Source organism: Diospyros lotus, chromosome 1 (assembly GCF_014633365.1).
Source record: "Diospyros lotus cultivar Yz01 chromosome 1, ASM1463336v1, whole genome shotgun sequence".
Classification (NCBI taxonomy): Eukaryota; Viridiplantae; Streptophyta; class Magnoliopsida; order Ericales; family Ebenaceae; genus Diospyros; species Diospyros lotus.
In genome coordinates, this window is record NC_068338.1 from 30,541,163 (window position 1) to 30,566,604 (window position 25,442).

A 25,442-nucleotide genomic window follows, 5' to 3' on the forward strand; every position below is an offset into this window, starting at 1 on the left:
ACATACACAATGGGGCAGACGTACAAAACGTAGCACATCCTTTAGGTTTGTGAATTGCGGTGCTCGCTCGGTACTTTTTGCCCTGGCCTTTCCATCATCAGCATAGGCCTCGTTTTCCAGCTGCGATTTTAGGAAAGTACTCTTCCCTCCCCCTCTGTCTCTCGATCTTTACGGCTCGACATGCTTTCGATCTTCACCCGCTCCAAGAACTAGGGTTTTTCTTCTCTTTGCCTCCAAAAAAGTTCAAACGCACCTCGGAATATCGGGCTCGCTCCTTTGCCTCTCTTCAATCTCAGCTTAGGGTTCACAGATCTAAAATCAAGCTCGCCTCGGCTCTCTTTGCTGTCTGTGTACTTGTTGCCGCGCATATATCCGTATATATCGTTCAGCATGTTTTGGAAATTACCGGTTCTCTCTGCGTCGTCTCCTGTAAGTTGTTTTGCTGCTCGTGATGTTTTTGGTTTTCCTTAATTGTCAAATTGATTGGAGACACAGTGACGTCTCTATTCACGCGATCAGTTTTCACTTCCCAGGAATAGTGGAATTCCAATTGCTGTTTTGTTTTTTTTCCTCTCTACTGTTGTTTAGGTATTTGTTGTGGATGCATCCAGTTGAGTTGAGTTGTTGAGTTCTAGTGGTTTTGATAACTCTAATTGCAGTTCCAAACGATGCATCGACAGCTGTAGTCTTACTTTTCTTCGCAATTTGGTGGAAAAAGTCATGTGGAAATATTATCCATGATCTTCTTTCGATTTCAGCCTTTTACATTTTATAGTGATTTGATGCGAGTTCACTTAGTGGTCATTAATTTTTCCGAGTGACTTTTAGGTAATGCTGTTCAATGAGAACTCACTTGGCTGATCTTTAATATAATACCCAGTGTATTGCCATTTCACAACCTAGTGTAATTTAATTAGGCTAAAGTTACGTATTTATTTATTTATGTATTTATTTTTGATCGAGTTTGAAAACGAATTCATATATATCAACGGAATTGCACATCCAAATCCAAGAACAGGGGTATGAACCTTACTCTCCAAATCCTCCAAGACTTATATAGGCATTAGCTGGGAGTGATGCTTGAGGACTAATATGTCCTTCCTTTTCGACTTATGTTTACTGTATGAACTCTACTTTGGTCATTTAGCAAATGGAAGTCTTCCTTCAGCTTTGTGCAGGAGATCTCATTTTTCAGGGATTTTTCCAGCTTTTGTGCAGCCGTATCTTCCATTTGTCAGTCCTAAAAAGTCTCTCCCTCTCTCTCTCTCTCTAGCGTGCGCGCTCGCCTTTTACAGGCTAATCTTGCAGCTAAGGCCTAAGGGTCAACAACTCTTGCATTGCAGCCACTAATTCATTTTTTCAGGACTTATCTAGCAGAAACACACACACATGAACACGCATACATATCTTCATGCTTTCCCGTGTTCTCTCATGTTGCTACACCATCCCCTGTCATAACCTACAATTCTGCTCCTGGTTGTTCCCCCTCCCAGCTTTTCTCTTCAGCTGTAAGTCCAACTTCTTCAAAATTGCTGTGTTGTTCATCCTCTTTGTTTTTTTTTGTTGGGGGGGGGGGGGGGGGGTATTACCCATGCATATACATGTATTTTTTTTTTCTGTAAATGAACACCTATATACGTGTAATGACTCAAAAGTCTAAAATACCCTTTCAAAGGGCCTTACTAAGTCCCACATATTTGGATCTAAATTGAGTGTCACCTGATCTCCTAGTCATCCTCAAGATCTCTCAATTTAGATCAATATTTAATTCTCCAAAAATAAATGTGTAAATCTTCAATATTTACTTTTCACAGCATGGCCAACAACATTCCTATAAAAAAAGGCCAACAACATATCAAAATGCTGTACTTAATGAATTCACAGAGGCCATTAAATGGGCTTTCAAAGTTGGTTTAAGGAGAGTTCTTGAAAGTCTGCCAAATAGCTCTAGGAGTCTACCTAAAAGTTGAATTACCATTCTAAAGTCAATCTCCTTGAGTTACTGGTTTCAATAGTTAATCTTAAAGTCAGATCTCATCTTAAAAGTTGATCTATTCAATGACTGTTTTCAAGAATTGATCTCAACGTCAACCCTCACATTGATTCTTGGGCTTTCTAGCTCATTACTTTTGGAAGACGATATCAAAGTCGACTCTTGCATCGACTTTCAGTCATACCTAGGCTTAGTTGATCCCACAGTCTGCTTTCATTCGGCTATCCATTTTTCGAACCTGATTTTGCTTAGTTTTCATCATTCCATACTTAGTCATGCCATATCCAATCAATTATCAACAGTAATTTGCTTATAATGGGAAAATAATACAGGTTGTTCAGGTTTTGCTGTGATCATAGAGAGTGCCATAGAATGATCTAACCAAGAATCTTGCATTTGACGAGGGCTTCCAAACCCATCTATCCTCAAACTACCCATCTGTAGAGTGATCATGAAGTGAACCAAAAAGGGTATCACATCAACTCCTAGTTTTGGAAGACAGGAACTAGGCACAACTCTTGCCAGTGAAATGAAAGCACTCACCCACAAAAGGCTTCCTGTTTAAGCAGCAAAGTTAAACATAGTTTTATTGTTATCTTATATCCCCTATGCTTGAGCAATAAATTGGCAGAGCTTGAAGATTTTTTCCATTGCTGCTATTTGATTTGATTTTTTTGGTTTTAAGTTTTTATCTTGGTGGATGACATTATATTTGCTATAATCTTGCCAGAAATATATTTTTTGGGAAGACTGCTGATTAATTTTCTTATTGGCATCTTAGTACTTGCCCGACCGAGAACTTTTTTGATTTTTTTTTATGTATAATTTTGCCATAGTGCCTGTGCACATGCTTTGAAGTAGATGTATGTGGCACTTCTGGCAGTTTGCTCTCTTCCTATTCCCCTTTTTATGAATAGATGTTTATGTATTAATCCCATTATGTTATGTTTGATTAGTCACTCCAGGATGATGTTGGATCCTTATAGTTGGTGTTTGAATTTTTTTGTTTGCTATTACCTGGTCACTCAATCATCAACTATTCCTTTTCACTGCAGGTCGAGTCATTGTTAGACAAGGAAAATTTCACATTGGAAGAGCTTTTGGATGAAGAAGATATTATCCAAGAATGCAAAGCTTTAAACAGCCGTCTCATTAATTTGTAATTAATTTAATACATAGACTATGTTCTGCATATCATACAAATAACACATTTTAGTCCATCACACAGATTTTTATGGTCCATTTTAAGCAGCTTGCTTCACAAAAACTCTTTAAGTGATGCTAAAGTTGACTCTTCAAGATACTAAACAAAATTGTTTTCTCAGTTTGCGAGATAGGGCCCAAGTAGAGCAGTTACTGCGGTATATTGTTGAGGATCCTCCAGAGGATGCTGATAGCAAAAGAACCTTCAAGTAATGTTGTTTTGCCATTCCTTTCCTATTTCTATCATGTGCTTTAACAAGAAAATATTTTTATTGCTCATGAGATTTTATTCTTTTTATCTAGGTTTCCATTCATTGCATGTGAGATATTTACGTGTGAAATTGATGTTATCCTCAAGAGTTTAGTTGAGGAAGAAGAGGTATGTGCTTCACTATGGTGAAGAACTGCACTTTATTATTTCTGAAGTTGATTTATTTAATCTATATCCTGATATTGTTTCTTCTCAATTGCAGCTAATGAACTTTCTTTTTTCCTTCTTGGATCCAAACCGGCCACATAGTGCTTTGTTGGCTGGATATTTCAGCAAGGTATAATTTGGTTAAATTATAAACTCATTACCTGTAATATTTTGTCATCATTTTTTACTTATTAAAAGAAACAAAATTGTTATTTTTGTTAATATTTGCCATTTGTGTGTTGGCTAAAGCCAGTAGCTACATCCTTGCAGGTTGTAATATGCCTTATGTTGCGGAGGACAGTTTCACTTATGAATTATGTTCAAGTGAGTGGGTTCTTTAAGTTATCTTGATGTTGTGCAAGTTCTCCTAGTTTTAATCCCTTCTTTTGCATTAAAACTTTGGAATCCTTTCTTCAGTTATCAAAATTTGCACCTATCACTAATAATGAGTGCAATTGGGTTTTTTGAGAATTAGACTTCATTTTGCTGTCTTTACACTTCATTTCACATTCTGTAATAGATGATCCCTATTTGCAAGGATGGTTTTGTCCTTGCCCAAAAGAATATTCTTATATAGTGACTGCTTTTTGGTGCAAACTTAAGAAACACAATGTCAGGTCTAGGGATCTGACAAGGGAAACTCTCACCAAGACGATGAGAATTCAAAGGAATTGGGGAATTGAGGGAGAATGTTGGGGGGGGGGGGAATTAGAGAGTTGAGAGCGGGAAAGCTTGAGAGAGAGAGAGAGAGAGAGAGAGAGAGAGAGAGAGAGAGAGAGAGTACGGTTGCCGGTTCCATAGGTATGTTGGATGAGGCTGGTAGAGAAGAACTTACTAGACTTGACCCCAATGATTTCACGTAAGGAATTAGGCTCATCAAATATGTCCTTAATACAACTAAGAACATGTTAAGTGAGTCAAGTTCATTTACCTCCCAATGATCCTCCACCTGGCTGCTCACTGTCACCCATAGTTCACGTTCTTGTTCCTGTTCGATTCCCCCATAGTCCACCGCTTGAATGGAGAACAACTGTGCAACCTGGGACAGTTTGTGGGTAAATCACACCAAAGATCACTAAACTTTGGTGTGTTTTTCATTTTAGTCACTAAGATTTAATTCTTTGTAATGTGATCACAGAAGTTTAAAAAGTTTTGCAATGCGCTCACATATAAGATTTTTCTGCTGATGTGACATATAATAAAAATTATTGTGCAATGACAATCAATTAGAACGTGCCACGTGTCAATATATAATAATATTATATTAAAATATTATTACACAATATTTTTATTATTTGCCACATCAGCGCCACATCACCCATTCTGGCTATAAAGTGGTTGGAAAATCTTATATGTGACCACATTGCAAAATTTTTTAAATTTCTGTGATTACATTGAAAAGAATTAAAGTTTAGTGACTAAAATGAAAAATACTAAAGTTTAGTGATCTTTGGTGTGATTTACGTGACAGTTTGTTCTTAAATTGTCATGACCCAAGGGGTATTAGAGGGGCAAAGTTGTAATTGAGTTACAATTGTTGTTAGGAGACCTTTTGTAGTTTTGTTAGCAGCACATGGGTGTTGTTATTCTAGAGTATGTTTTCAGTTAGTTGCTAGCTAATGCCTATAAAAGGTTACTTATAGGAGGATGAGAGGCATATTGATGAATGAATTTGAATTCCATTTCCCTTTCTCAATTCTCCTCTCTCTCGGTTTCCCTCTCTTCTCCCTCAATTCTCTTTGTTTTGTTCTTTCTCTCCCTTCCTCCCTTGTTACTCTTTCTTTCCCGCATTCTTACCAAATTCCTTCCTAAACCTTAGCCAAATCCTAGGGTCGTAACATTTGATATTAGAGCCGATGATTCTCGGCTGTGATCCAAAAGTTGTAGCGATTGACCAAGGCGATTCTATGCAACAAATTCTGACGGAGGATTGAATCTCGAAATTTGATTTTGACGCACGAGGAGCTTTAACAGATCAGATTGACCAACATTTATGATCTGATTTCGAAGGAACCAAGGGTTGATCGTAACGAAGCGAGCAAGGCAGAATTGAACTTGGAGTTGGAAGGCGAAGTCGAGCAAGGCAAACTTCGGCTTGGAATTGAAGACGTGTGAAGGTGACACTGACCCAAGCCGCTGTTGTTCCAAAGCAATTGGATCTAGGTCATTACATGTGACCAAGGCGAGAAGGAAGGTGCGGCCGGAAGTGGAACTGATTGAGGCGGTAGGCATTTCCGAAAGTGGCGGTAATTCCGACAATCTGTGGCAATAGGTTTGGGAAGAAGCAGTAGTTTCCAACGATACAAGCTTGAAGTGGACGGTGATTGGGCAACATCTCCACAGGCGATCTTGAATTCATTCTGATCATGAGTAGATAGCGTGAAGGAAGGCGTGCATGTGACCAAGGCGAGAAGGAAGGCATGATTGAAGCAGAGCCTTGAGCGATTCAAGAATTCAGGAATTTCAATCAGAGGTCAGTGATTGGGTGAGACGAAAGGTGTTGATTAAGGCGAAGGCAATTAGGGTAGGTCACTGTAATCCATTGACCAAGCTTCTTGGCGCGATTCTGAGGAGAATAGCTTATCCTTTGAAGGCGAAGTGGAAGCGCGTTTGGGAGTAGCTTCTTGGCGCAATTCCGAGGAGAATAGCTTATCCTTTGAAGGCGAAGTGGAAGCGGGTTTGGGAGTAGCTTCTTGGCGCAATTCTGAGGAGAATAGCTTATCCTTTGAAGGTGAAGTGGAAGCAGGTTTGGGAGTAGCTTTTGTGCGCGATTCCAAGGAGAGTAGTGTGATTTTCGGGCGATTAAGAAGTTGGAGACGAAGCAGATCTAGAGCAGCCAATCCAAGAGGCAGTGCCTACAGGTTAATCCTTGGATTGGAACTTTGGTAATTTGTGTTTGACTTTTGAAGGTGAGTCAGGCCAGGCGAGTTCCGACTCTGATTATGACCAATTGTCATGGCAGCAACAGAGTGGATTGAAATATCAGTAGGTGGTCTCTGTAGATCTCGACGGCTCTTACTCAGGTTGCTAAATCGAGTTTTGGAAGGCTGTCCTTGGAACAACGAACTGCTTGAGGTAAGTAACTTGAGGAAATGGTGGAAGGCAACCACATGATGCAAGGGAAAATTAATAAATATAGAGAAAGTCTTGATAATCTTGGCCAAAAGCTAGACCGAATGGATGCATTGCTGATTCAGCTTGCTAGGAGGTATCTAGTCAATACTTCGAATGAAATTAAGGTTAATTGGACTAAGTTTGGGGAGGATCAAAGTGACCGGTCTGGAGAGAAGTCAATGTCCGATGCTATTGATGAATTTCATAAATTTAAACAGGTTGGACCAATTATGGAGTGTTAGGACCGGTTTGAAGAATTAAGGTCCTTGATGTTGACTTTGCAACCTGCCTTAATAAAGCGGTGCTTCATTTCCAATTTTATTAGTGGTTTGAAAGAAGAACTAAGGTCAATGGTCAAGATGATGATGCCTGCAACTGTGAAACATGTGGCCGAGAAAGCAAGGTTGTAGGAACTCGCATTGGAAGCCATTTTTAGAAAGCATGGGTTGCAAGCCTAACGGATCTACTGAGAGTAGCTAATAGATTGAAAGAGCCTCTAAGGCTGCAAATCGTGTCGAGCAGGAATATGAGGAAAACATGGAGTTGGATGGGCCAGTTGTAACTAAAGACTCTGGCAAGGAAGAGAGATCGAACAAGGATATTGGTGGGGATCGCATTTTATATTTGCAGGAAGCTGATGAAGTAGCATTGGAAGATGGGGCTGGAGTTATAGATAAGTCCCATGCCACTGATGAAATACAACCATGCAATGAGGACTTGGCCCAAAGAAAGAAACAGAAGACTGAGAACTTACAATTGAAGCTGACTAAACATGAGAACAATCATGTGGTTTAGAAGATGTTGGAAAAGGAGGCTACTGTTAGACGGTTCAGGAGATATTAGAGAAGGGAGCGTTGACAGGGAGATCCTGGAAGTCTCTATTGAAGATGAGGAAGGAGAAGAGGTTGTGAAGATGGAAAAGGATATGACTACACCAACCTCGGAGTTTGAAGATTGTAAGTCTGTTTTGTGTGAAGGCATAGTCCCTTAATGTCCAGGACTTGAAGTAGTTGTTGAATTACCTACATTGGATTAGGTAATGCCGACTAAAAAATCAAACAACGTTGGAGGAATCAGTGCTTTAATCAAAGTGAATGTCCAATGGAATATAGTTCAAGGTTGGTCAGAGATTGATAGACGATGCTTGTGCTTGGAAGAAATTTTTGTTGAAGGGAATGAGACTCTCGTCGTTTTGTTTATTCCTATTTCAGTTGGAGAGCTGCATCATCAAATCCAATTTTGGCCTGCAGAGAAGTTTGAATTCCTTTATGTGATTGGAAATGCTATGGTTGCATGAATGATAGATTAATTGGAACCATTTTCAATGGCAATAGGGAAGAGGTGGATGGTTGGACTTGGTGTTGCAGCAAGTAATAGTACAATAATACTGTTATTGTTGAGGAAAAAGAAAAGGGAAAGCCAAAGAGAAGGAAGATAAGAGATGAGAACAAGAAAAGACGCAGAAGAAAGCAAATGGTGAAGATGGGCATTGGATGAAGAAACAATGGTTCGATTGTAATAAGTTGCTTGGGGACAAGAAACCTTTCAAGGAGAGGGGATTGTCACAACCCAAGGGGTATTAGAGGGGTAAAGCTGTAATTGAATTACAATTGTTGTTAGGAGACCTTTTGTAATTATGTTAGCAGCACATGAGTGCTGTTATTCTAGAGTATGTTTTTAGTTAGTTACTAACTGATGCCTATAAAAGTTACTTGTAGGAGGATGGGAGGCATGTTGATCAATGAATTTTTCTCCTAACTCTCCCTCGGTTTTGCTCTCTTCTCCTTCAATTCTCTCTATTATGTTCTTTCTCTCCTTCCCTTGCTGCTCTTTCTTTCCCGCATTCTTACCAAATTCCTTCCTAAACCTTAGCCAAACCCTAGGGTCGTAACAGTTCTTAAACATTTTGTGCAATTTTCTTCCTAAAATCATCTTACAAACCCTAGTTTCCAAGCTGTTTCTGAGGGTCCTTCTTCTGCCATCCTTCTCAAAGGTAACTTCCATTTTGTTAAAGTTGAAACTGATGGGGCTAACCTCCTTCATCCTATCCACCCCCAATATAATGTCACAACCCCCTAATTTCAGCAATCTCAAATCAGCCTCGAACTCCTCGCCAGCAAAACCCCGTGTAAGTTGAGTGGCTTAACACCTTGTTTCCATTAGCCATGATCATAGAAAGGGGGTCAATGCTTGTAAGTTTGCAATTCAATTTCTGGGCTGTGGTTTCATCTAAGAAACTATGGGTACTCTCACTATCAGTGAGCACCATTAGTTGACAGTCTTGTATCTTCCCCTCAACCTTGATGATCTTGTAGTCAGCAAGACCTTTGAGGGCATGTAAAGAAATCTCCCCATTGTCCTCTCCTTCTCTCCCCAATGGGTTTGTGGATTCATCCCCTTCTTCATCTTCTTCTCATTCCAATAAAAGTAATTGTTTCTTACATTGGTGTCCTGATGAGTATTTGCCTCCACACTGGAAGCACAACCTTGCCTGCCTCATTTGTTCTAGCAGTTGTCCCCCTTGAGCTTGCACCGGGTTGGCTGCGGGCAAGTCTAGTATTCCCTTAGACCCTTGGCCACCTTATTTTCGGATTCCTTATTGCTCCCTCTTCTTACCACTTGCCATTTGTTAGTACCCATCCCCTTCATTTGCATTCCTTGCTTCTTCATCAAAGCTTCCATTGTTAGAGTTCTTGTAGTCGGGCACTTTCTGCCACTTGCATAATAGTCCTTGGTTGTAACATTTTCACAGTCGGCCTTACTTCATCACTTAAGCCGCTCATGAAACTCAAAACAAAGTATTCCTCTGTTAAGTGGGGATTATAGATCAATATCAATGAACGTAACAACTCGAACTTAAGTTGGTAAGATTGTACCGACCTTTCCTGTTTAAGCTTGTTGAATTCTTCAACCACATCCCTCATCTGCGAATTCCATCCACTGACAACCCTCCTTACCCTAGATCCATCCTTGGAACCATGTGTCTTCCATGTCATTGAGGTAGGCAAAGCCCAACATGATCCTCTGCTGATTGGGGATGTTACATATTGAGAACATCTATTCGCAACATCTCACCCACCATCTCGGGTTCTCCCCATCAAACAACGGTATCTCCATCTTTGGTATAAGAAAATTGGCCTGATTTCTAATGGCCTGATGGTCTTGCCTCCTATCTCCTGTGTTTTCACCTATAATCTTCGGCTCGGCTTCCATCTTTGATGATCCCACTGGACGATGGTTCATCCCTTAGTCGGGAAGGATCTGATCAAACCTCTCTCTTGGGGGAAATTTAGGAGAGAGCCTTACTTGGTGTTGGCTGGTGAACATCTTCATGAATTGCTGCATTTGATCCCTCCATTGCACATTCTGATCGCGCAGTAGGTTGCCCTGTTCACGGCTCTCCTCTCGCCACCTTCAATCCTCTTCTCCACCACTGATTCCACCGATTACTCCAGCGAACCCATCCTAATATGCATATTCGCCACAATCGCTGTGATCTATTGTAATTGGGACTCCATCTGCTTCATCCTCGTTTCGTCGGCCATTGAGGGAAACTCGAAAGAGATTATTGTTCAAGAATGCTGCTCTGATATCAAAATGTCAGATCTAGGGATTTGACAAGGGAAACTCTCACCAAGACTATGAGAATTCAGAGGAATTGGGGAATTGAGGGAGAGGGGGGGGGGATATTAGAGAGCAGAGAGCAGGAAAGATCGAGAAGGAGAGAGTGAGAGATAGAGTTAGGCGGGAAAAGAGATCTCTATTGTTGTATTGCATGATCTCAACTTGGGTGTGGTCAGTTGTATGTATATTGATCCAACACTCCATGTCGCGCTAACCGCTCGCCAAGTACAACCACCCTAAGCTATCTTTAGGTACAAGTAATAGGAGCTGTAACTGCTATTTCCAGCTCATATACAATGTATTACCCTTATTGCCCTTGCGTACATGACACATAAGTACATATACTAATGTATAGATAAAGGTATGATGATTTGAACACAAGATGAAATTTTTTCTCCATCACCACTAAATTCCACTATGGGATGTCGACTACATGGATTCTAGATCTATGCTATGCCTCCCTAGTTCTCTTCTTTGCTCTTCCCCGGCCTCTTTTGTTGCTAACTTTTTCCATTCCATCCATTCTCCTTAGATGATGGTTTATTTTTTGTATTTGTTATTTCTATGAATGTCAACAATGAGATTGCTTCTTTGTGATTGGAAAGTCTTGGGTTCAAGTTGTGGACAGAACCTCTTTGCAAAGGAAAGGTAATTTCGCATACAAAAATTATCCTCCCCCAGCTGTCTCAAAGCATGGAGCCTTGTGCACTTGAGATGTCTTTTTTATAAGTATATGAAAATAATACTTACAAATCATAAAAAATACAATACTTAAAATAAAAAATGGAAGCTGAAAAGATCTGCTATAATACCCTGGTAGAAAACTTGTATGATTGAATGCTTCCAAGGATTTATATATGTTGTATACATGTTAAAGACATGGACTGATATGAAAGGGAATGGATACGTTAAAACATCAATGATTGGAAAATTCAAGTTCTCTGGAATGGCTCTGGATTTGTACCTGCATTCCAGATATGGGTAAAGCTGTAATAGATATTATGAATGTCTATTATACTCTACTAATTACTAAGACAATAAAAAGTTGATTGACACAATGCTATATTAGTGATCCATGGATTTTGAGTGATTGACACAGTTGCAATGTTAGGTAGGGTTAACACTGACCATGCCAAACTCTTATGCAAATGGACAACTGTAGATATCCGAATATCTCAGCATTTATATCCCAAATCATCTCTATTTAGGCTATGTACAGTTAGGAGTACAGCTAGGGAGATTTACAGTTGTTTGATTTTCTTTGTTTCCTTTTTAGTTGAGTGATGATTCTTCGGAGATCACAATCTGTTAGGGATGTGATTGGAATCCTCTTTGTTTATATTTTCCTGCTATGTACAGCTCCCATTTACGAGTGAAGAAATATTTTTTCCTTTCTCCACAACAAACCCATTGGGTGGCACTTTGTTGAGGCCCCACTAATCTGTCCCACAATCCATTCTTATATAGTGGTGGAGTATAACTATAGAAAACCTGGAATGATATTCTGTAAAGTTGATTTTTGGTTGGTGGAAGTTATGTGAACCAAATATGAAATATCTTCAGGGTTGGAAAAGGAAAAGAATCTACATAGGTTTGATGGATAGGGAAGAGTTTGAGATATGCTTGGTTTCAGTAGTAGTAGCTCACCAAACTTGCATGATATATTTTAATAACTCTGTAATATGAATGTAAATATGGCTCTGTACTAAGTGTGGTTGAGACCCAATCCTTCAGTCTTTGCATAGTCAGCCTCCACTACCAAGTGAGGTTGCTTCATAATTGGGCTGTTAAGCTTCCTAGAGCAGGCCATCTTCTTCTTCACCTTACCTATCTTAAGCCTCCTCTATTGTCTTAAAGCTGGCAATCTTCATGGATTAGCCTGAAGACTGTAGTTTGCCTTGCCCCCATCCAGGCTTTGCAGGTCCTCTCTCTCCCTCCCTCCCGCCCTCCCTGTATGTTTGTGTGTGTGTCTTTAACATGCCTCACCTCTCGTGTGGCCCATGTTTGATGGTTCAACACCTCTCATGTGTCAACTATGCTTATAGGCTGATCAGAGGGCTTCCACATTTGTTCTACCTGAAAGGGTGTCAACATTTACCTCATCTATATGGTTCTTTTGGTAGGATTTTGATTTTTTAACCATTAAGCTTTATTCAGAAGGAAGTAGGGAGTTCCCAATCTGTTTGTATTTGCAAATATAACGTTGACAAGCAGAATGCATTATCATTAAAAGGCACTACAAGGATCAACTGCCATATGTTTTGAAACCAAAGGTTTAACAAACTTGAAATCAAATATTGAAAGTATCATAAAATTAGAGTCCAAGAGCAGCTCAAATATAGAAGTACCATCTTTACCCAAAGATTTGACAAACTTGAAATGGTTAATCCGAGAATTGGGTCATTGCTATTCAGATGAATGTAAAAACCAGATTTTAGGTTCAGAACTATAGTGGGGGATGGATTTAGGGTGCCCAGGTGGTTGGTTGTTTGCATGTTTGGAAATTAATAAGAAAAGGAAAAAGGGGAAGAGAATTACTGTTTTTCCTTCCAGGTCAATGCTTCTGTCCATGAATTGCTAGTCTCTATGGTCTACCTGTTGCATAGTGCCAACAACTTTTTAATGAAAAGGGGATATAGTTTGTCTTCATTGTTTGTTTCCACACCTCTATCTTCTAATTCTTTCTTGGTTTGATACAGGCCCATCATGATGTTTTCCAGCAATTGGTTGATTTAATTGGTATCACATCCATAATGGAGGTTAGAAACAATAACTTAGCCGTAAACTGTTAAAAGTTTCAGTTTGGTCCCTCTTTATATAATATTGCATGTAATTTATGAATTGTACTCATTGCCTCACCTTGTTATGTGTTGACTTTGGCTTGCAGTTTTAGTTTATCTACTGATGAACTCTTTTCACAGGTTTTGATACGACTTGTAGGTGCTGATGACCATATCTATCTCACTTCTGTGGATGGAATGCTCTGGTTGGCTGATAGCAATTTACTAGAAATGATTGTGGATAAACTGGGTCCATCTGTAAGTAAAAAGTTGAATCATGTATCTGAATTTCTTTCATAACATTGTTCTTTTGTAAGAGGTCCTTTAACCAATGGGCCCTTCAACTGTCAACTAATGGTCATTATATGTTTGCGTGTTCACAGTACAATCAGTCATTTGTGTCGTAATATTTTGTTATTCATGTCCTTTAATATATTGTTTTTAAAGAATAATGAATTTGTAGGACATTCTTTTAATTTGAATACTCTTCATTCTCCATCTGCCCCCTTATGAAGGAAGAACTCTTTATTCATATATGGTGCTTTCACTCTGCTTCATCTCCTGAGCTTTTGTGAGAAGCAGAGAAATGTTCCTTTCAATTATGTTTTAGAAGACTGCACATCTCGTGATGTTGTAGGAGCTGTGAGACATCCACATTTGAATTTGTAAAAAAAATTGAGTTCACTTGCTGTACATATTCAGTTGACTTACTTTATTTCTCATAAGCACTTATCTGGAATTATGTTCTTCTTATTTGGCCATGTTTTGACAAGAAGGTGTAGTTTAAATATCATTTTTTAGTTTGCTTGATGTTCATGTTCAGTTAGTTGCTTGGTTTATTCTCTGGATGTGAACACTATTTTGTAGTTAATTTGGTTTTATTTATTTTCCAATGACTCACTCAAGTCCTTTCAATATTCATCAGAACCCGCCTGAAGTTCATGCTAATGCAGCAGAGACTTTATGTGCTATAACTCGTAATGCTTCAGCCCTTTCTGCTAAACTTTCTAGCCCAAGGTTTGTTGCCATTGGCCTTTGCTATATCCTTCGGTGTAGTTTTGTGTCAGTTGTTTGCATTTATTGGTTATGACCTATTAATTGGTTTGGTTGTTTTTCTTTGTGGCAGTTTCATAGCTAGGATATTTGGTCATGTACTGGAGGAATCAAATTCAAAATCGAGTCTTGTTCACTCTTTATCTGTGTGTATTTCTTTGTTGGATCCAAAGCGATCAATTCCTCCTCCCATGATGCATCCAATCCGAAGTCAACACATGTTTGAGTCATCTAGACCTGTTAATCCTGAGACTGTTGGTGCAATGCTGCCTAAGCTTGGTAAGTGGAATAAAGTTTGAATATGTTGGTCTTAGTTCCCTATACCTACTTTAAATACCCAATTTGAATTTTTGTTCCAACTTGTTCACATATGAGACACTTTTTACTCAGCTTAAATGGGAATGTTTTTTCCTCCTCTTTTCTTTGAAATGATATTTTTTCCCTTTTGTTGCTTGGGCATGAGGTTATTGTTTTATTTTCCTGTTCAATGCTTAGAATATGGAAAATGATTCTTTCCTTATGTTTGGTATGGGAATGTGAAATGTGCTATGTCATATTCTTTATTTTTTTATCTGAAAATTCCAATGTCTCATGTCAGTTTTGTGTCACATCCATGTCTTGATCCAAATCTGCACTTCTTAGAATACGGGAGGCTTTTCATTCCCCACAATATATATATCTTCCCCTATATTTCATGCTGCTATGCTTATTTTATTTTATTTTTTGATCTAATTTTACCCTATATACCTGAAGTTGTGAAATCTTTGAGCCACTTTGTAGAATTAGATGAAACAAGACTTTGAGCAAACAGATGTCCAGTTATCTGTTTTTATTCCAAAAGAATTTGCACCGCTTTTAAACTGAACATGCCCTTTGTAAACAGTGAACTCGAATTAATTGTATTTTCTATGCAGGGGATTAAGTTTTGATTTTTGCTGCATGTAGAAAAGTTATAATATGTCCTTTTGGGTAACATGAGTATGGCTTACCATTCTTTTTCTATGAATTTTTAGCGATAGTCTTGACCATACTATTAACTACTCTATCATTTATTATCTACTCTATCATTTCAGAAGCATAGAATCCATATAGGTTGAGAAGTTGCAATGGGGACAGCTTAATAGGGTAGCAAGACTGTCATCTAGTTCACATGACACAACTTTGAAACTACTAGTGATGATGCCTACTTTGCACATCCAGCTGACCAATTGAAATTGTTAAGACATGTGAGAGCCACTGGAGAATTTTTTTATCTTCAAAAATTAAATGTACTAATGAGAGCATACACGTTCAGCCTTTTGAAGCTGTACTTGTTGCACACTCTTATGCTGTGACAAATTAACAGTCTTTTGCTTTTCACATCTGGAATTGCAGGTGATCTGCTGATGCTATTGAATGTTTCATCTGATGAGAAGATTTTGCCTACAACATATGGTGAACTGAGGCCACCTCTTGGGAAGCATCGCCTAAAGGTTAGGTTTTCCATCCAACAAGGACAGTTTTATGCTGCATCTTTTTTGTTGCTTGTAGGTGTTTTATTTGGAACTAAAGATGATGATAAATGAGAATATATGTGAATTATTTAATATAAATTTAACTGTCTATCAGGAGTGTTAAATTCTATTGTTATGCCCCAGCCAAAAAAAAAAATCTATTATTTTGATCTTTGCAGAAGAAATATGCTACTGACTTGTATTTTGATTGCTCATTTGACAGACTTCCTTCATAACTTTTCACTCTTTGTGATTTTATTCTAAAGTTTTCAATGCTTTGTCTTTAGATTGTGGAGTTCATTGCGGTGCTACTGAAAACTGGCAATGAAGTTGCTGAGAAGGAATTGGTTAGATCTGGGACAATTCAGAGGGTCATTGATCTTTTCCTTGAGTAGGTTATCACTATCTGTCATGAATCATAGCAAGTTGATTAAGTTAGTGAACATCTTTTCTCAAGTAAAATTTTATTTTATTTTCCCTGGTTTTTGCTAGACCCCATATTACTTATATTAGTATCATTTTGATTGATGCAGGTATCCATTCAATAACTCATTGCATCATCATGTGGAGAGCATTATCCTTTCATGCTTAGAGAGCAAAAACAATACAATTGTTGATCATGTTCTCCAAGAGTGTAATTTGATTGGAAAAATTCTCCATATTGATAGACATCCAATTCTTTCTAGTGATCAGAACCAGGTAGGTAGAAACATTTTTCTAATGATAAATGTATATTTTTTTATTGCATTTTCCTGCCAGATGTACAACTTATGATCATAGTACATTGCTGGTTCTTGTGACTTGATCCTCATTTTGTTGTTGGCATAGTTGTCAAAGGCGCGCCCTGGCTCAAGGCTCAATTGAGGGTGCCTCATTCTATGAGGCGTGTGCCTAGGCGCTAAGGTGCGCCTCATGCTGAAGGCGCAAAGCAAACCCCCTTTTGCTTCTATGTAATTTTTTTGTTTTTTTTTTTTTTTGTTTTTTGATGGACTTGTTAAAATCTAACCAGTAATAACTAGAAAATATTGAAAGAAATTTGAGAAAACAATGAAACACCCCATTATTTAGTTAAATAATGTTGGTAAGTTGTTATTTATGATTTTATAAGTTTGTGTTTATCTCTTTATAGGCATATATTGAAAATAATGATGTATAAGTATTTTTATATAGATTTTTTAAATGTGTAGCTTGCATCCAAAAGGCTCACACTTGCGCCTTGTACCTTGTGCCTAGGCTCCAAGCACTCTTGGGCCTCAGTGTGCCTTGAGCCTTTGACAACTATGGTTGTTGACTTGAATTAAGAACTTGAGACTAAGGTTGCAAATGAGTCGAGCCGTTCGTGAGTGACTCAGTGTTCGGCTCGACAAAAGCTCATTCTAGTTTGTTCATTAAGGTAAACAAGATGAATTTGAGCCTAACTTTGTAGCTCATTTTTTAAATGAGTCGAGCTTGAATTCAGCAAAACTTGACTTGTTAAAGCTTGCAAACATGTTAGATTAGAGGGTCGTGAATACTAATAGGCTCGATTAGAGACTTGTAAACATGTTTAATTAGAAGTTCGCGAATAATTCATGCACAAGCTCCTTTATAAATACATTAATAAATTTATTTATAATTTTATAAATATATTATTTAACATAAATTTATCAAACTTTAAATTATTATAATAATATAATTAAATTGAATATGTTTAAAATTATTATGTATATTAATTTATTCATTTAACATAATATAATATATGTATATATAATAAAACAAAATAGCAAATCAAGTTTAAGCAAAATAATAGGTTCTGACGAGCCTAAGCTTGTGTTGAGCTTGAGCCCGAGCTCAGCTTGTTAACCTTTTGATGAGCTGAACCCAATTCAAGCTTTAAGGCTCGAGCGAAGCTGGAGCCTAAAAACTGGCTTGCGAGTTGAGCCTGAGTTTAGTGAAGCTCGGCTCGGCTCAATTCGATTGCAACCCTACTTGAGACAGATGAGAGAACTCTAAAGAATGCATTTAGGTTTTGTAATCTTCCTATGACATGACTTGGAACAGGAAATTTTCGAAGTTCCATTGCTTTGTCTGATATCATGTGTCTAGGATCATTCCTAAAGAAGTTGCCTGCTTGCTGATATTTTGAATATCTTGATTATGCAGCCAACTTTACCTGTTGCTGGGAAACAGATTCCTCGAGCGGGAAACCTTGGACACATCACACGGATTTCTAACAGGCTTGTTCAGTTGGGACAAAGTAACCACAGAATCGAGGCATTTCTTCAGGTGGGTAACAGGCAGGACACTGGACAAAAGTATGTTTATATGATTTTCTCAGTCTTGACTTACAATGAAGGATTCTAAAGGTCATACTTTTATATATTTTTTTGTTCAAGTTTTGACTTATTTTACCTGAAAATAGTTCCAAATATATGAATGGTTTGTATTCATGAAAAGTCAGCTATAAGGTTTTGCCTGTTGTTTATGATTGACTAATGTTGGCAAATCTTCCATTGTATGAGTAAAATAAGCATCCTCGGTGCACTTTCTCTATCAGTTTGTAGGCTCCTAGTGCCTGGAAGTTGGGCTCATTCTGGTGCAATTTTTGTATGGGATATTATAAAGGTTGAAGAACACAAAAACTCGGAGATGTCTATTTTGCGTGTGTTGGCCTGGTTGGCTTAACTCATCTGTGTATGCGAAATTGGTGTGTAGATCTAAGTGTGGTTCTTTAGATGAGATTATCCAAATGACTGCCATCCTAGAACAAGAAGGATGAGTATTGAAATGGCATACACTGGGTCTAATCACATGATGCATCTTTGGATCATAATGATACTGATATAATGAATGACATTGATTTTTGGGATTGTGCACTAGAAAATTCATGTTTGATGTTAAATATGTTGTTCTGTTTCTTAGCATCTCTGCAATGATTTTGTATGTGTCTAAATGTTTCTAATGTTGGCAGTTAAAATCTACAACGAATCAAATGACTACTCTTTCTAACTGTTGGCTCCCTCAAAACTCCTAATTGAAATGCTCTCATGTATCTCAAATGTGAAATCTGAATTTTCTTATGTCAGTTAGACCTAGCAAATATACTTTTATTTGATCTGTTGAATGGTGTACACATTTCTTGAGTATAACAAAGTTCAATTGTCCTTTTCAGGACAACAGCGAATGGAATGATTGGCAAACTACTGTTTTACAGGAGCGTAATGTGGTGGAAAATGTCTATCGGTGGGCTTGTGGGTATGCTCTTGCACATACATTGCATTTTACTGCAAATTTGATAACAGTCTTGGAGCTTATCCATGTTTGTTGTTCTAATGAAACTTGATAATCAACCTTGGGTTCTACTTTTTCTTAAGATTTTGAGGTTGATTATGCTTTGTCATAAAAGTATTATAAGAGGAAAAGAGGACCAGTGTTCTCCAACAAATTACTGGAACAACATGTCAAGCCTTAACCCAACTATGTGGGGTTGACTATATGATTTGTTGACCAAAAAATGCCCACTTTTCCCGTGCATTTCCATGTTTCTATTGGGATATTTGTTGGTCCAACTACTTTACAATGCATCATCTTTTTCAACATTTGCTTTATTTTGTTTGGACATGTACATCTATAGAACATTTAATTCCTGTCTTCTTCACTAAGATGTCCCAACATAACATTTGTTTCTTCATTTTCATTGAATAAATTTGAGAAGTACTCCTTCCCTCCCTCCTTGATTGCCCTCTTGTTTACAATTGCCTTTTTTGATTTTCATCTTTTATGCATTTTACTTGGCTCAAATCCCATGTTTTTCTTTGTCTTGCCTTACCTAGTTATATATATATATATATTTTTTTTTCAGTAGTCTAAATTTTCAAAAGCTTTTGACTTTGCTTCACTAGCTACCTTCTTTGCTTCATTTTTTGGTCAAAATATACCTCTTTAGTTCTTTTTTTATTTAACATTTATGTAAAGTCTTGTGGCAAGCTCTTTTAGTTTTGATTTTTTTCTTGTACTTCTTCATTTGACTACCAAGGCTCTTTTTTAGTTGGGACTTTTCCCTTTTGACTCTCCCAGAACCATTTTTTTTTTCCATATTTTGAATTGAAATAGGCATTTCAATCCACATTTGGTTACCCCCTCATTCTAAAGTTTGATATCTTCTGCCATATACCTGTTCCTTGAAAATAGCCTTGTTTTCACATTTTAAATCCCACCATTTGTTTCTTGAGCTTCGTTTTTTGTATCATTATGTCTCCATTTTTTGATATGGATGCCAATGACCGTAAGTCTATGTTGAGTGGTCAAGCAACAAATTACTGAATTAAATAAATTCCAATCAATTAGGGATGCCACCAAAAGGTAAATCTTGCTTATATTTCTGTTTTTCTATTTTCAAAGGAACTTTCTGCTTGTTCACTTCATGATGATAAGTTCCATTTGGTATTTACAGGCGCCCAACTGCATTGCATGATAGAACAAGGGACAGTGACGAGGATGACCTTCATGACAGAGATTATGATGTAGAAGCTTTAGCAAATAATCTGAGCCAAGCGTTTAGATATAAAATATATGATAATGATGATGCTCAAGAGGTATTGGTGGACTCAATCTATCCCTATTTCTTAGAATGCCTGCCTGTTTTTGTGTTCTGGAGGAGTCTTGACATGCTCTAAATTGTCATCATTTGTAGGGTAATGGGGCTCTTGATCGAGATGATGAGGTAATATTTTTCCTTCCCAAGTCAATGATATCTTACCATCTAATAGATAGGGGGAGGGAGAAACTAAGAGGTCGTTCAGAAAAATTTGTATTGTTAAATTGGAGTCAGAATATTTTACCATATGAGTTATCTTATTTTGATTACACAAATGCAGGATGTCTACTTTGATGATGAATCTGCTGAGGTTGTGATATCATCTCTCAGACTAGGTGATGACCAGGGAAGGTAGGTTTTTCAATGCTGCTTTGTATCTGACTATATTTATGAATTGCTTCCTAATTGACCTAAGCTGTCAACTTGCAAGCATGAAAGTATTTTCCAAATGACTAGGTCCCACATAGGCCTTTGTAGCTAGAATATTCCTCTGCCTGCTATTCTTGATTGTCTTAGAAGATTGCAACTAATCCATGGTTGCTCTTGTGTGGTCCTTGGACATCCTTGCTTGTGTATTCTCCCTATTGATGAGGATAAGCAGAACAAAACATAGACACATGGACATGATGATTTTAGAAGTTTGTCCTAGTTGAAATGCTAGTGACACAGTGTGTATATATACGTATATTGTAGGCATATTTTGTCATATACGCTAATAAAGAAACGCAATATAGTGCCAGTTATATTTAAAAGCCACATTTTATAGCTTGAATGTCATTGATATAACATCTGAAAATAATAATACCCACACATCCCATCCCATCCCACCCCACACATACAGACAAACAAAAAAGAAGAAAAAATGGATCAGAAACAAAACCCCTAGAAGTTCAGTTTGAGGTTGCTAGGAGTTTCTAGGGTAACTTGTGGATTTGATCTTTTTGGGTGTCATGGAGAGGTAGGTAGTACGTATTTTGATTAAGTGGGTTGAGGGTACTTTTTTGGAGGGTTTGAGATAGGAGTGTACTGTCTTTCTATTTCTTTAGATGTGAGGAGAATGGTACTAGATAAGTTTTTCTTGGGTATTTATACCTTGAAATGGAAAAGAAAAGGACTTGTGTTCAGGATTCCCAGCCTTTGTGTTGTTCTAAGAAGTTGAAATTGTTAATAGCTCACTTCCTGAAATTGTTAAACAGCCGAGTTGATAAAATGGATATGGTAGGATTTCAGGACTTACGGGTGCAAAAAGCAATACTATTTGGAGGAGATGTAGCAGTTAGATCTTCATAAAAGCAATGCATTTCTTTGAGAGGATGAGACAAAGATGGGAAGCTGCTTCCATTGAGGTTTAGATCCATAACAATTAGGATGAGATCTGGAAATTGAGGACATCCTGGATGATGCAGTGGTTCTTGGTGACTATTTTGGCGATCAGAATTGGCATCAATGATTGATGCCTTGGTCTCAGTTACTTATTTGATTAGAAATAGTAGTCGCTTGAAGTGTCCTTTCGCAGAGGAGGAGATGTGATGGCATTAGAGTTATTAAATGGGAATAAGAGCCAGTTTCTGACTAATTCTAATCAGTCATTTCTTAAAAATGTTGGAGAGTGATTTGCAGTGATATCATGGGGTTGTTCAAAGCCTAAAATGCTTCTTACATGGCTTTGCTTCCGAAGAAAGGGGGAATAGATAATGTCAATTTTCAGCCTATCAGCTTGAATGGCGGTGCTGATAAGTTGCTAGTAAAAGTCTCCTTGATTGCATAAGGTGGTTTGGAATTCTCAGATTACATTTGTTTGCAGCAGGTGTATTGTGGATTGCATGCTGTTCTTGCTACTGAATGTGTGACATTTAGATTGTGAGAGGAGTCCTCAAAGTCTTATTTATAAGCTTTTTGTACATAATGCTTATGAATAACAATTGTTGGCATATTGTCTTTGAGTGTAATAACTGATGTATTTGGTTAGAGTTGGAGAAAATTGATCTGATTGCGTGTCTTTATGGTTATGATTTCACTTCTAGTTACCATTAATGGTATTTCACATGTTTTTCTGGAACTCCTAGAGAATTAGGGGCTGTCCCCGGTTCTCTTAAAAAATGACTCCATAGAAAATAAAAATTAGAATATTTGTTCAAATACAAAAATTGTCTAAATTGAATATGGAAAATCGGATTATCTAATTTTTCAAAATTGAACCGAACTTGGTTCCACAAAATTTTTCTCAAATCACTCCATCTGCTTCTTTAACACAAGTTACACAAGAACTGCCCCCCCACCCCAAAATCTCTCTCTCTCTCTGTTTTGAACATATGTTCTACTTTTTAGATTGGAAATTAGTTCCTTGTATTTCTAACATTTGAACGTGTTTTTTAGATTATATGGAAAATGAAACTAGAAATTTTATAGCAAATTAGAGATAGAAAACTGAGAAACATTTTCTGCAACTAAACAAGCCTATATGTATTATACTAAGGGATCCTGATATTCAGATTGTGGAGGTTCTGAATTGGATTGTGGATAAGGTTGTGCTTGGTGGATTTTAGGAGATCCTCAATCATTTGGAGTAATAGTCCAAATTTGTTTGGCATCCCACTTGCTTTATGATAAAGCTAAGAGTTGACTATGGAGATGCCCTGCTAAATCCATTTCCTTTATTATAGGCATTATCCTCTAAATAAAGTCTATATTCACATGGTTATTATTTATCTCTAAACGAAACTTGCAGATGAGACGGCTCATTTTCCTTTGAAGCTCAGATTTCACTCAATTCATTTTCAACAAGAAAATTCAAAATCTACCTCTCCCCTACAATTACGTTTTTGGGTATCGAACCCTTTTGTTCAGGGGAAAAAAAAATCATTTGGAAGCAAAGGTTTCATTTCATTCGTTCCAATTCCTGATGTTGAGTCGGCAGAGACACTGTACGAAGGTTTCATTTATGTAATGGAGAGAAAAAGCATAAATGTTCATATGAAAAAGCACAAGAAAATGTTTGTATGCAAAAAATTAAAATTCATGTAAATGTTCATATCAATTCAATAACTAAAAAATTGAACACATTTGACCTCTACACAAACCTTTTACACGAGGATAATGGTAATCAATTTAGAATAAATTGAATGCAAAAATAAAAATCATTTGAATGAGAAAATAAAACAATCCTATAACTTACAAATGGATGTGGTGTTTGATGTGAATAAGGTTCCAATAAAAAAGTTATGACATGGATAATCACATATCTAATATGTGTCCCCATTGGGTTCTGACATGGGTGTGCCCTAAATGTGGCAAACATGCTAGACTACCTCCCTGGACTGCCTGTGCACTCTAGCTGCTCCCTCAAAATGAATGGATATGGACCAGAACCACCCCCTGTTTGTACTATCCTGGATTTCTTTCCACAGAACAAGTTGGTAAGTGAGAGTAAAGTCCTAGTATTGGTACTGATCGTATGAACTGATGCATGGGTAGCATCAGATTAGGGGACTATCCTTGTGAGTAGAATATTTTTGCCTAGAGTGCAGTCACTAGTGCTCCCTTCAATATCTCTATGCCATTGACTTTGCTTTACTAGATTATATTTTTAATAAAATTGAATTGGCTTCTTTGCCTACTTCAATGTTTTAATTTGGGAAAAATGTCTGTTTAGTTCAGGAATGTGTTGCACCTAACTATTGTATCTGGAAATAAATGACTTTATTTTTACCATTGCATCTATACTATGTTTGGGTACATCTTATGAGAACACCAAATTGGGCCTGTATTGGTGCTTTGAGCAATTTCATGCTAATGAGCATATTCCTACCTTTCATATATTGTGTAACTTAGAATTCAGCGTAGATAGACTTTTCAAGCAATTAATCTTTCTATATTTACTCTTTTTTCCCTGCTGCTGCAGTTTGTTCACAAATTCCAATTGGTTTGCTTTCCAAGATGATAGAATTGGTAATGCTCCTATGAGTTCCTCCCCCACTGAGGTGATGGATGAAATAAACTTGAATGGAACATCAATTAATGGTAACGGGAGCAGTGATGATGAGGTGGTGGTTGGAGAGGATGAGGAGTTGGCTGAAAGCAGCAGTTCTGGAAATGGCACATTAACTTCCAGTAGAGTCATCTTAAATGAATTTTCTGGACAAGAGTCCTCAAACCGGGACTTGGTCCAGCAGAATGACAGGACACGTGCTTCAGGTGATACAGGCTTCTTCCAATTTGAGACGCCAGAAGAGGACCCATTTGGAGACAGGCCTTTACCTGAATGGGTGGGATGGGGGGAGTCATTGGATTTTCAGGTTGGTAGATCAAGTGTAAATCCATTTGAAGATCCTATCAACTCCACTGTTGATCTAGCTGACCCAGCTCAGTCAGAAACATGGCAGGCTAGTTCCCCATCAACTGAGATCATAGCAAATGGCACCTCAACTGGCATGGACACAAGTGATGGACCAGTGGTATCTGATACAAGTCAGAAAGATATCGTGCCATCGTTATTTGAAGATGATGTTGAATTTGTTGGAGTGGAGTTAGAGGGCACAGAAAAGGCAATGGAACAGGCTCTGAAGGAGGGGATTGTCGGAGAAGCAGGACCTTTGAAAAGGCACATTGTCTCTAGTATGCATGAGAAAGATAATGCGGACGAGAATGGGTCGGGAGTAAATGAGTTTAATGATGCAAACTACTGGAGGGTTGATCAAGAAGTAACAGTTCTCGAGTAGTAGTGAGTTCATTGTGTTTAGAATCTGTAACTCAAAATTCAGGATGGCACAGACAGGGTGCCCCGTCTTGGTTTGGCTGCAGACATATGTACAGTATAATTTTGTTTCTGTTTTTAGTAAAGAAGTGGATTCTAGGTTGTGCTATGATTATTTTTAGTATTCATTGATTGTTAATTGAATTTTGTTCATTGTCCATGGTTATGTCTTGTTGCAGCTTTTGATTTGTGGGGTTAGGTTACCCATCTCACGATTAGGTGATCCGTCTTCATTCTGGCATTAGTAACTCTTTTGCTGTCCATGTTTGTAATTTCCCCTCATCAGCAGATCATATTTGGGGGGGGGGGGGGGGGGGGGGGGGGCGCTTTATGCGTGCTGTACATAACGGGAACCATGGAAAACATTTCGAATTAGGGTTCTTGGGAGAAAAAGGAGGAAAGAAAAAAAAACAAAGGTTTATGGATAAACGTAAT

The 25,442-nt window shown here is 37.8% G+C and overlaps 1 protein-coding gene across 1 annotated transcript; it reads left to right on the forward strand.

Moving 5' to 3' along the window:
- Window positions 1-25,167, forward strand: LOC127805995 (uncharacterized). The gene is made up of 19 exons (XM_052342913.1): window positions 1-429; window positions 3,049-3,152; window positions 3,319-3,405; window positions 3,500-3,575; window positions 3,670-3,744; window positions 3,885-3,938; window positions 13,052-13,111; window positions 13,274-13,390; window positions 14,058-14,149; window positions 14,259-14,464; window positions 15,560-15,657; window positions 15,966-16,069; window positions 16,212-16,377; window positions 17,821-17,943; window positions 18,830-18,912; window positions 20,111-20,252; window positions 20,351-20,380; window positions 20,535-20,605; window positions 24,156-25,167. Exons 1-19 carry the CDS (start codon window positions 391-393, stop codon window positions 24,970-24,972), a joined length of 2,544 nt encoding a protein of 847 aa, XP_052198873.1. The 5' UTR covers window positions 1-390; the 3' UTR covers window positions 24,973-25,167.
- The last annotated feature ends 275 nt before the right edge of the window (window positions 25,168-25,442 follow it).

Excerpts from the sequence above, each read along its gene's own strand:
- LOC127805995 (XM_052342913.1), top strand. The coding sequence starts at position 391 with ATGTTTTGGAAATTACCGGTTCTCTCTGCGTCGTCTCCT. Across the intron at positions 3,576-3,669 it reads GTTTAGTTGAGGAAGAAGAG|CTAATGAACTTTCTTTTTTC; the intron begins GTATGTGCTTCA and ends TCTCAATTGCAG. Across the intron at positions 18,913-20,110 it reads GTCTATCGGTGGGCTTGTGG|GCGCCCAACTGCATTGCATG; the intron begins GTATGCTCTTGC and ends TGGTATTTACAG.